Source organism: Propithecus coquereli, unplaced genomic scaffold (assembly GCF_000956105.1).
Source record: "Propithecus coquereli isolate 6110/MARCELLA unplaced genomic scaffold, Pcoq_1.0 Scaffold67, whole genome shotgun sequence".
NCBI classification, from domain to species: domain Eukaryota; kingdom Metazoa; phylum Chordata; class Mammalia; order Primates; family Indriidae; genus Propithecus; species Propithecus coquereli.
Window position 1 is genome coordinate 2,877,077 of NW_012152729.1, and position 12,299 is coordinate 2,889,375.

At 37.8% G+C, this 12,299-nt stretch overlaps 1 protein-coding gene across 1 annotated transcript in view; it reads right to left on the reverse strand.

Annotated features, from left to right (window-relative positions):
• The window catches only part of SNTB2 (syntrophin, beta 2 (dystrophin-associated protein A1, 59kDa, basic component 2)), an 87,486-nt gene that overhangs the window by 26,710 nt on the left and 48,477 nt on the right, over nucleotides 1-12,299 (reverse strand). Inside the window, exon 3 of the mRNA XM_012660584.1 lies at nucleotides 6,440-6,650. Coding sequence (XP_012516038.1) covers nucleotides 6,440-6,650 — 211 coding nt within the window. The remainder of the gene's footprint in view (nucleotides 1-6,439; nucleotides 6,651-12,299) is intronic.

A 12,299-nucleotide genomic window follows, 5' to 3' on the forward strand; every position in this document is an offset into this window, starting at 1 on the left:
CGGGCAAAACAGTGAGACTCTGTCTCAAAAAAAAAAAAAATAGCTAAAAGAAAGGATTTTAAATTTTCTCATCACAAAGAATAATAAATATTTGAGGTGATGGATATGTTAATTAGCCCAATTTGATAATTCCACAACGTATACATGTATCAAAACATCAGCTGAGAGGAGATGGAGCAAGATGACCTAATAGAAACTTCCAGTGATCGTCCCTCCACATGAACACCAAATTCAACAACTGTCCACGCAAGCACCTTCAGAAGAACCAAAAATCAGGTGAGCGATCATACTACCTGGTTTTAACACTGTATCATGGAAAGAGATGCCAAAGAGGGCAGAAAAGACAACCCTGCATTGCCTATGCCACCCCTCCCCCATCCTCTGGCATACAAATGGCCAACAGGTGTATAAACAAATACGCCACATCATTAGTTATCAGAGAAATGCAAAGCAAAACTACAATGAGATATCATCTCGCCCCTGTTAAAATGACTTTTATCAAAAAGGCAATAACGAATCCTGGTGAGGATATGGAGAAAGGGGGAACCTTCATACACTGTTGGTGGGAATGTAAATTAGTGCAACCAGTATGGAAAACGGTATGGAGGTTCCACAAAAATATAAAAACTAAAAATAGAAATCCCATATGACCCAGCAATCCCACTGCTGGGTCTATATCCAAAAGTGGGAAATTCAGTATATCAAAAGATATCTGCACTCCAATGTTTATTACAGTACTATTCACGATAGCTAAAATTTGGAATCAACCTAAGTGTCCATCAACAGATGAAGGGACAAAGAAATTGTGGTATACATAAACAATGGAACATTATATAGCCACAAAAAGAATGAAATCCTGCCACTTGCAACAACATGGATGGAACTGAAGAATATTTACGTTAAATGAAATAAGCCAAGCACAGAAAGACAGATCCCTCATGTTCTTATATGTGGGAGCTAAACATTAAAAACAATTGATCTCAAGTGAGGTATCCCAAGAATGGAAAGACAAGCACCACATGTACTCACCATCAAATTGGTATTAACTGATCAACACATAAGTGCACATATAAGAATAACATCTATTGGATGTTGGGCAGGGGGGAGAGGGGAAGAGGGTTGGGTATATGCATACACAAAGAGTGCAATGTGTACCACCCGAAGGATGGACATATTTGAAACTTGGACTTAGTTGGGGGGGGGGGCAAGGGCAACATACGTAACCTAAACATCTGTATCCCCACAATATGCTGAAATAATAAAAAAAAAAAAAACAATTGATCTCATGGAGACAGAGAGTAGAATGATGGTTACCAGAGGCTGGGAGGGGTAGCAAGGAGCAGGTGATAAAGTGGGGGTGGTTAATGGGTACAAAAATATAGCTAGATAGAATGAACAGTATTTGATAGCACAACAAAATAACTATAATCAACAATAAGTTAGGGTACACTTAAAAATAATCAAGAGTGGGCCAGGCGCGGTGGCTCACGCCTGTAATCCTAGCACTCTGGGAGGCCGAGGCAGGCGGATTGTTTGAGCTCAGGAGTTCGAAACCAGCCTGAGCAAGAGCGAGACCCCCTCTCTACTAAAAATAGAAAGAAATTAATCGGACGACTAAAAATATATAGAAAAAATTAGCCAGGCACGGTGGCACATGCCTGTAGTCCCAGCTACGCGGGAGGCTGAGGCAGGAGGATCTCTTGAGCCCAAGAGTTTGAGGTTGCTGTGAGCTAGGATGATGCCACGGCACTCTAGCCCGGGCAACAGAGCAAGACTTTGTCTCAAAAAAAAAAAAAAAAAAAATAACCAAGAGTGGAATTGGAATGCTCCTAACACAAAGAAATGATAAATGCCTGAGGTGATGGATACCCCAATTACACTGATTGGATTAATTCACATTGTACGCCTATATCAAAACATCACATGTCCCCTGGAAAGATATACTATTATATACCCATGATTAAAAATTTAAAAAAATTAAAAAAAAAACAAAAACATCACAAAGACCACATTATACCCCATAAATATATACAATTATTTATTAAAAAACACTGTAAACATAGAATTTTTAAAAGAATATAACCAATTAGAGGATAAAATATTAGTCACATAAAAAAGTCAGTATCAGTAAAGAGGGAGAAGTTTCTGTGTATAGAACAAATTATCTATCTAAACTGATACATTATCAGTTTACCAAATATCTGTAGTATAGGTATTCCCTGTTTTAAACAAAATTTATGAAAATGTGAGGTAATAAAAAAGATAAATTTAGGAGAGATCATTTAAAGTTAAATGAATGATACTTCCTTAATTTATCTGCCCCAAATGATTATCTTTTCTAAGTGCAATTGAAACCGTGCCATTTATATGCAAGCTTTTCAGGAACTGCACCTCTCGCCAAAAGGAATGTTTACTTAAACAGATTACATGATCCAAATTTTTCTTGATCATTTTCATACTCACAGAATTAACCAATCTTATAGGAAGAAAAGGCTTTGGCATTTACCAAGTTCAATATTTATTAGATACAGAAACTCATTATAACACCTCTGAGAAATGGTATCCAGTTTTATCTGAACACCTTATTCTGAGAGTGATATTTGATTTGGGTGACCCAAGCAACTACCTCAAAAAGTAAAAATCAACAGTATTTTAGAAACAGTACTTTAATTAGTTCAGTGGTACTATTTTTAAGGTGGTTGAAACTTCTCCACTTAATATTATTTGCCAACCCTGAGCTTATATTCTTGGACAGTATTTTATAGTTAGTGACTTGTTTGCTTTTTATATGTGGACAAGGAAAAAAATTACTGAGCATCTCCTATACACAAAACACTAGGCTAAGTTCTCTGGAGGCAATAAGGATTTGGAAAAAATGTGCTCCTGTCTTCCAAGAGTTCCCAATGGAGTGGTGGAAACACACACATAAACGTGGTCCATAAAAGGTAGATTGTTATGAATTGGTGGCTTTATTTTTTTCCATTCTAGCATAAACCAAATTAAGTTCACTTAAAAAGTCTGGCAACTGGCTGGGCACAGTGGCTCATGCTTGTAATCCCAGCACTTTGGGAGGCCAGGGTGGGCGGATCACTTGAGGCCAGGTATTTGAGACCAGCCTAGGCAACACAGCAAGACTGTCTCTACAAAATTTTTTAAAAAATTAGCTGGATGTGGTAATGTGCACCTGTAGTCCCAGCTACTCAGGAGGCTGAGGTGGGAAGATTGCCTGAGCCCACAGGAGTTCAAGGCTGCAGTGAGCTATGATGATGCCACTGTTGGTCTGGGCAACAGGGTAAGACCCTGTCTCTTAAAACAACAACAACAAAACAAATAGTCTGGCAACTTTCAAACGCTGCTAGTGGGAATCTAAATAAGTACAACTCCAACGGAAGGCAATTTGGCAATGTTTATGAAAATTACAAAAGAATATACCCTTTGTGGTAGTTTTAAAATATGCCCATGAGTTCTTTGCTACTCTTCCCTTCAAGAGGTAGAGCCTGAATTTCCTCCCCTGGGGTATACAATGGACTTAGTGACTCACTTCTAATGAAAAGAATAAAGCAGAAGTAACAGTGTGTGATTTCTGAGACTAAGTCAAAAAGGCACTGTGGCTTCCATCTTGCTCTCTCTCAGATCACATACTTCAGGGAAAACCAGTAGCTATGTCATGCGGACGCTCAGGCAGCCAGCTCTTGGAAAGGCCCACATGGCAAGGAACTGAGGACTTCTGCCAACAGCCAGGAAGAAACTGAGGCTTCCTGTAACAGCTTCATTCATGAATCATCTTGGAAGTAGACCCGCCAGCGATAGTCAAGCCCTCAGATGACAGCCACCCTGGCTGATCACTTGATTCCAACTTCACCAGAGATCTTGGGCTAGAACCACCCAGCTAGGCTGCTATCAGATTTCTGATCCTTAGAAACTGTGTGAGGTGAATGTTATTTTAAACCACTAAGTCTTAGGGGCAATTTGTTATGCAGTGATAGATAACTAATAACCCTTTAATCCAGCACTTCTGTGGATTTGTCCTACAGGTATAGAAATATTCCCTACTCTCTGAACTCTCACTATCCAAACTTAGGAACTGACAGAAACTTTTAGATAAATCCCTTACTAACCAAAGTTTTACTACTCACTATCAGAAACTTAAGAACCAAATATATTCAGATGATGTGGATTCCCTTATCTATCTGAAGAGTTTAGATAGTGTAGCATCATTTTTAATGGCAAAATATTAAAACAACAAAATTGGGCGAAGTGCTCTACAGTTGTTTTAAAAAAAAGAATGATGTAGCTCTCTGTGCATCGATATGGAAAGCTCTCCAGGATATACTGTTTAATGAAAAAAAAAGCAAGGCATAAAGTAGTATGCATGATATGCTATCTTCTTTTTTAAGAGAGGAAAAGAAGAATATATGCTCATATTTTCTTTTTATTTGCATAAAGGAACTCTCAAAAAATTCAATAGAGAGGAATAAGAGTAATTACCTCTCTGGGGGACAGGAGATGGGAACAAGGGCAAGAGTTTTTACCCATTAACTTTTTATTCTTTGATTTTTGAACCATGTGAACGTGTTACACCTTTTTAAAATCATGAAGACTCTAACATTGCTGAAAGCACAGAACCACCACAGTTCTGAAACTCTGGTTTCAGAACTGCTGAAAGCACAGTTACCACTCAGTCCAGTTTTTCAATTAGCATATAAAAATAACGATGACGAACACAACTAAAATGTTAAAAGTTTCAAAGCCATAAGTACTTAAACCATGATTTTCATTAGTTTCTTTGCTTAGTTATCCTAATTATGCTTCGTGGAAATGATCACTGTACTAATTCCGTGTTCTCACGTATTATAATTTTATTTGAAATGTTCATAAAATTTCAGAGGTAAAAAAAAAAATTACCCAAAATCAGTCCTGCCGTGCAATTACCTGGAGAGCTACCAAACAAGATTGCCAGGCGATCTTACCACAGATCTACCAAATCAGAACTTTACTGGGGACAACATCCTCTCCAAATAAACAAAATGAACCTTGACTCAAAAAAGGAAAAAATTAGGACTTTGTTGGGGTGGAGGGTCAGATCTGGGAAATTATTTGATTATTTGTTTGTTTGAGACAGGGTCTTCTTTGTTACCCAGGCTAGAGTGCAGTGGTGTCGTCATAGCTTACTGCAAACTCCAATTCCTGGGCTCAAGGATCCTCCTGCCTCAGCCTCCTAAGTAGCTGAGACTACAGCCTCATACCACCTCCCTCAACTAATTTTTTTTTTTCTTTTTTTGTAGAGACAGGGTCTTGCTATTGCCCAGGCTGGTCTCGAACTCCTGGGTTCAAAGTGATCCTCCTGCCTCATCCTCCCAAAGTGCTGGGATTACAGACATGAGCCACCACTGGCCTAAAACAAAATTAAACAAAAATCAAAAATGAAAGAAGAAAAAACTTTTTGAGCTGATTCAGATGTATTTGGAAGCCAAGGTTGAGTCCACTCTCTGCCCCTTTGCACACACATGAGGGAACTAGGGCTCAAAGAGATGAAAGAAATTTTAAAAAGATCTAAAAACAGAGCTAGCACTTGAACACTCAACTCTGAACCCCTTAGTCCAGTCTTCTTTTTTCCAATCCCTCTGCCCAGCTGACAGTATAGGACTAGAAAGGCAAAGGCATGTAACATAGTATCACACAGAAATTTTACTCCTCCTTTATCAAACCTGGGATCTAAAATAAATTGGATTTTTGACTTCTTCCTTTCCCTTTACTCAATATCCACTTAGGCTTTCTTGTTTCTTTTCCTTTCATCTTTCAGTTATGGAAGACAATTGTATCTTTGTCTAATGTTTTGTAAAATATTTTGTATATTTTATACTTTTCCCAGAGCATAGGAATACACCATAGCCTGCTGCCCATGAAAACTCTGCCAACAGGCTAGAACAAGGGTTGGGAAACTATGACCCCTGGGCCAAATCTAGCCCATCACTTGTTTACTTGTTTTTGTAAATAAAGTTGTACTGAAACATAGTCACACCCATTCATTTTCATATCGTCTAGGACTGTTTTCTTGCTACAATGGCACAGTCAAGTAGTTGTAATGCTATCTCTCCCTTTACAGAAAAAGTTTGCTGACCCTAGTCTAAAATCATGAAAACTACCCTCTGTCATTAAGGGTAGAGATGGTAGTAAGAACCTCTTTTTAGCTCTATTGTGATGGTGATTATCATGACGATGACAGTCCATTCTTCCCGTGGAGGTGATAATTAGCAACAAAGAGCTAAAAGGTAGAAAGGGAAAAAGGGAAGAGAACAGAAGACTGACAAACAAAAGCTCTGCAAGCTAGATATCCAAGACCTAACAGTGTGATAAATATTACAGACATATGAAATGAGGGAGCCATCCTGGCTCTGAATGGGGACCAGGTGAGCCCTGGCCATGCCTCCCAGCCTACCTGTTCTGCCAGCCAGGCAATATGCTTGACCTCTTTGCTGCCTCCTGCTGTACTGGTTGCACCAAGCATGGCATTGAGTTCAGCCAACACCTGTGGGAGGAGAGCCATTATGTTGGTGTGGATAGCTACGAACCAGGAGTGTGCTGTGGCTGTATCCTTGCAGCGTAGGATCAACGTGTTCCTGCTATCAGGAGAATGTAGCTCTATCAATCTGTGTGGAAAAAGAAAAAAAAAGCGAGCTAGGTCAGAAGTCACCAAACCAGCCAGGGTTTAACATACATTACTGCAAATCTATTTTAATTTTGCATTCCTCAAATAAAGATACTTTCTCTTAATTCCCTAGAGTCTAATTCCAGAGAAAACCACATATGGAAAGATAATCATCAGAAAGACTAACTGCTGGATCTGTTGTTTCAGCATGTTAATGTAATGAGCTAAAATGAGGGAACATATTGTATCGTCTACAGTAGAACACTTTGCTTTAATTTTCACGTCAAAGAAATGAAAAGCATGCTTGCTGAACCTCATAGGCACGTTATAAAGAAGGAACTGATATTCTTTTAAATACTTAGGAAATTCTGGTATAAGGTAGTGCCAGGTTAAAAAAAAATATTGCCAAATAATGAAATGAAATTTACATGATGTAAAATAAAAAGGAAATTAGTGGAAGAATATTACTCTTTATGAAAATTTAGAACTGCTTTAATGTCTGGGTAACATATGATTAAATCATCTACTGAGTCATGATGAAAATATAGGTAAGAGATCTTCAACACTATGACTATTCTGTATTAATGCTCAACTGAGAATAATCTATATTTCAAAAGTAACCTTTAGAAATTAGCTGAACATTTTTTTAATGTACATTGAACAAATTCCTTACAAAGCAGTTTATTGGGTACTCTTTTGTGTTTTGGTTAAAGTTTTTGCCATGACGAATGTAAAAAGTCAAATAAATGACTAACATATATGTACTGCTGTGTTCTAAAAGTGAAGACATATATCTTTCAAAATTGGAGGAAAAAGCTATTAGAAATGTTTCTCATGGTAGGCTACAAATTGACAAACTGCCAGTGACCAAGGAGAGATCTTTATTTTCTGAAGACAGTTTTTGCTGCTGTGAAGCACTGTCGTTGGACTCCACACGACCTGTCAAAGATAAGCAATTTACATGTACACTAGCCTTTCTACCCTGAAGTTTGAGTCCCTCTCTTTTGCCACATTTCTAACTAAATCCTTTAAAATTCCAAGTATTTTAAGTTGTCATATGTTGTATGGCGATTATTCATTCTCATTTAAACTCTGGGTTGGTTGCTCTCCTTTCTTAAATAAACATTTATTGAGCACTTAGTATATGTTAGATACTGTGCTAGACACTGCTATTGGAGATAGTCATGACAAAAATAAAAATACAGCCAGTCTCTACCCTCACTGAGTCTAATGGGGAAAGCAGAAAATGAACAATTAATGGAACACAATTACAGGTTATAAAAAGTGTTATAAAGGACAGTGATGACTACTATGATGTTCATGCTTTGAAAAGCACTGCTAAGGTGGTAGTAGCAAAGCAGGGCTGCAATGGAAACCTCTAGACTTCTGGAGCATACTTACCATTCTGGTGTCATGCTACAAGACAATCTGCAAACACATCTACCTGGTACCTATCTACTCACCCCACCCACCTGCCCTCACTACTGGAGATACCCTTCTGACTACCTCCAGCCCTAGCTACCAATCTATCCATCTTTTATATGCCTTCAAAATTCTAGGGCAATAGCCAAATAAAAGTTCTAGAAAATAGCCAAAACATAAAATGATGCTTAAGAAAGTCCATACATGAAAGTTCACATTACTCGGAGGAAAATCTTTAGATAGTAAATCATAAGCTATTTGCTTTTGTTTTAGATAAAGTTCTGATGAGTTCATTTATTTGATTTCCTGTTCTATAGCTAACTATAGTGAGAGGTAGCTTGAGATGAGAATTTAGAGGGTCTTGGATAGCATGTTAAGTCCAGATGTTAACTGGTAACTAACATGGAATCACTGAGGATTCTCAATAGGGGAAAACATGAGCAAAACAATAAAATTAAAAAATAATTTTATGGGACATCTGTACACTCATGTTTATAGCAGCATCATTCACAACAGCCAAAAGGTGGAAGCAACCCAAATGTCCATCGATGGATGAATGGATAAACAAAATGTGGTATATACATATAATGGAACATTATTAAGCCTGAAAAAGGAAAGAAATCCTGTCACATGCTACAACACGAATGAACACTGAAGATACTAAAGTAAGTAAAATAAGCCAGTTACAAAAGGACAAATAGTATATGAGTCCACTTATATGCGGTATCTAGAGCAGTCAAACACAAAAAAACACAAAGTAGAATGGTAGTTGCCAGGGACTGGAAGAAGCGGGGAATGGGGAGTTGTTTAACGGGCACAGAGTTTTAGCTTAGTTTTGCAATATGAAAAAGTTCTAGAGGTTGTTTTTGATCAAAAATTACCTATCAGGTACAAGGTACACTACTCAAGTGACAGTTACACTAAAAGCCCCGACTTCACCACTATACAATTCAGTCATGTAACAAAAAACCACTTGTACCCCCTAAATCTATTGAAATAAAAACAAAAAACAAACCAAAACAAAGAGTTTTAGAAATTGGCTGCACAAGAATATGAATATATACTACTGACCTATATACTTAAAAGTGAGTAAGATGATAAATGTTATACATATTTCACTATAATTAAAAAAATTAATTAATTTAAAAATAATTTTATGGTGGTTTGTGAGATGGATTACAATAGAGAGAGAAATGGCCTGATGAGATTTAATTGGACCCTAAAAGGATGAGACTGCACAGAGCTCATCAGTAGAACACAGACTCCAGGACAGATTTTCCATCCTAAGAGCACAGATGAAGCTGTACCAGTGGCTGTACCATTTTACATTCTCACTAGCACTGAATGAGAGTTCTTGTTGCTCCGCATCTTTGCCTGCATCTGGTGCTGTCAGTGTTTTGGATTTTGACCATTCTAATAGGTATGTAGTGGCATCTCACCGTTTTAGATAATTTGTAATTCCTCATGACATACAGTGTTGAGCCTCTTCCTATATGCGTTATGTGCCATCCGTATTTCTTCTTTGGTGAGGTATCTGTTCAGATCTGTTAGTCATTTCTATTAAAAACTGGATTGCAGGCTGGGCATGGTGGCTCACGCCTGTAATCCTAGCACTCTGGGAAGCCAAGGCGGGCGGATCGTTTGAGCTCAGGAGTTCGAGAACAGCCTGAGCAAGAGCGAGACACCCCGTTTCTACTAAAAAAAATAGAAATTAGCTGGACAACTAAAAATATATATATGTGTGTGTGTGTGTATATAAATTAGCCGGGCATGGTGGCGCATGCCTGTAGTCCCAGCTACTCAGGAGGCTGAGGCAGTAGGATTGCTTGAGCCCAGGAGTTTGAGGTTGCTGTGAGCTAGGCTGATGCCACAGCACTCTAGCCTGGGCAACAGAGTGAGGCTCTGTCTAAAAAAAAAAAAAAAAAAAAAAAAATTGGATTGCTTTCTTATTGTTGAGTTTTAAGTATTCTTTGCATATTTTGGATATAAGTCCTTACTGGGTGTTTTACAAAGATTTTTTTCCCAGTCTGTGGCTTGTCTTTTCATTCTCTTAACTGTCTTTTGCAGATCAGAAGTTTTTAATTTGGAAGAAGTTCAATTTGACAATTTTTTCTTTATGGATTGTACTTTTGGTGTTGTATGTAAAAAGTCATCGCCATTTTTTAAAAGCATAATCCTACAAGCTCAAGAAGAATAAGAGAGGAGCGACTACAACAAAGACTACAACAAATTTTGGAAGCTGGCAAGCCGACAGAGGAATTAAATGACTTAACAGATTTAAGAGAAGTAGGGAAAGCTAAATCCCAGCCAATCCATGTTGCAGAATCCCTAAGAGCCTGGAGAATTGGTGGCACCAGTTACCGCTGGAAGTGGGAGTAAAGCATGCAGCTAAAATAAAGGCTGGATGAGTCTGTTTCAGCATTCCCCACACCCAGCCGCCAGTGACTGCCCCACCCTCATCCTAGCAGAAGATTCAGATCTACCCTCATCCCCCCAAATTGGGTGGGGGAGGCAGTGATGTGTCCTCAGTTCAGACTGATCATTTTCTAGAGGGACTATTTATTTCCACCTGGTTGCTTTGGCACAGTAACCAGAATAACATCCTTTAAACACATGCTAAAAGTTCAGTCACAGAACCATGACGAGAAATTTCCTTCACTCCTCCTACTGACCTACTTAGCACTAAAGACAGGAATCAATTCATCCTTCTTCAGACACAAAACATTCACCTTCTAAAATCTTTTACACCTCATGTAGTTCCTAGGACAATCTCTCAAACATGTCTCCTTTGACAGTCTAAATTCTGGAAATCCTGATGCCAGAGATCCTAGTTATTGATAACTGAAAGAATGGAAAATAAATGTTACAATAAAATAAAACTAAGCCTGATTCAACACAAGTAGATACCAGGACCACTGGCTGAAAAAAGATGAAAATAGACAGTAAGTTATTTCCCAGTGACGGATCACCAATTTTTTAAGAAAAGAAAAATTTTGCGGTGTTTCTTAAAAAGGGATTGTGAAATAGAAAATTAAATTAGAAGAAACAGAAAAGAAACTCCAAAAAAGGATCAATGAGTCTACGATCCAGAACAGTCAGCCTTTGAAGCAGCACCCCCTAAAGCTGATAAAGTAATTCCTACAATCTACTGCTATTTTAAAAGAAAAATTCAAATGAAAACTCTAATAAAAATATAGAGGCAGTCTGCCAGTAATTGGGCCTGCAGGAGAGAGGAGACAGCTATAATGTGTAAAGTTTTGGTCTCTAGTCAAACCACTGAGGATTTCCTGAGAAATGCAATTAACACTTTGATCAGATGAATCAAATCAATGTTTAGGTATACAAAAGCATAAGTCTAGCCCACTTTATTTCTTCTGTTTAGTAAAGTCTTTGATATAATTTATGTTTTCAATTTAGTAATAATCATGTAACTTTATGCCATAAAGCCAAAATTTACCTTTTACATGGAAAATAGCCAATGTAAAGATGACCGAGACATTGTGAACCAAAGAACAGATTTATATTTCCAAAAGGTAGCATTTAAGAACACCTTGTTCTTGCTAAACTTCACACTGCCCACAATGCTGTTTGCTTAGGAAAGGGCTCATGTTCTCTCCCTGGACTTCATCATTATTTATTTAGCTTTCACTTTCCAAAATGAAACGTTTATAATTAATTATCAGACACACCTAGTGAGGTCTTGAAAACTCAAAGTAGGGAAAAGGAGTAAACTTCCTCTTCCCCCTCACTTACTCATTCTGATAGTTAGCACTTTTTTTCAGCTCTATATAGTGGAACCAAATCAAAGTAGTAAGCAGAAAAAAGGATGTTTCCTTTTAATATCAAATAAGTTGTTTGGTTTAGATAGTGAAGCCTTTACATAAAAATGAAGGATGAACCACAAAGAGATTCTACACTCACCAGAAAGGTTAATAATAAAAAGACTGATAACCACCAATTCTGGTGAGGATGTGGAGTAATGGAAACTCTCATACACTGCTGGTGGAAATGTAAAATGGCACAACCACTTTGGAAGAAAGTCTGGCCGATTTCTTTTAAAACTAAAGATACACCTACCCTTTGGCCCAGCAATTCCACTCCCATGAATTTACCCAAGAGAAATGAAAATGTATGCTCACAAAAAGACTTATACAAAAATATCCACAGTAGCTTTATTAATACTAACTACGAACTGGAAATTGTTCAGGTGATCAGTAGGAAAATGGAT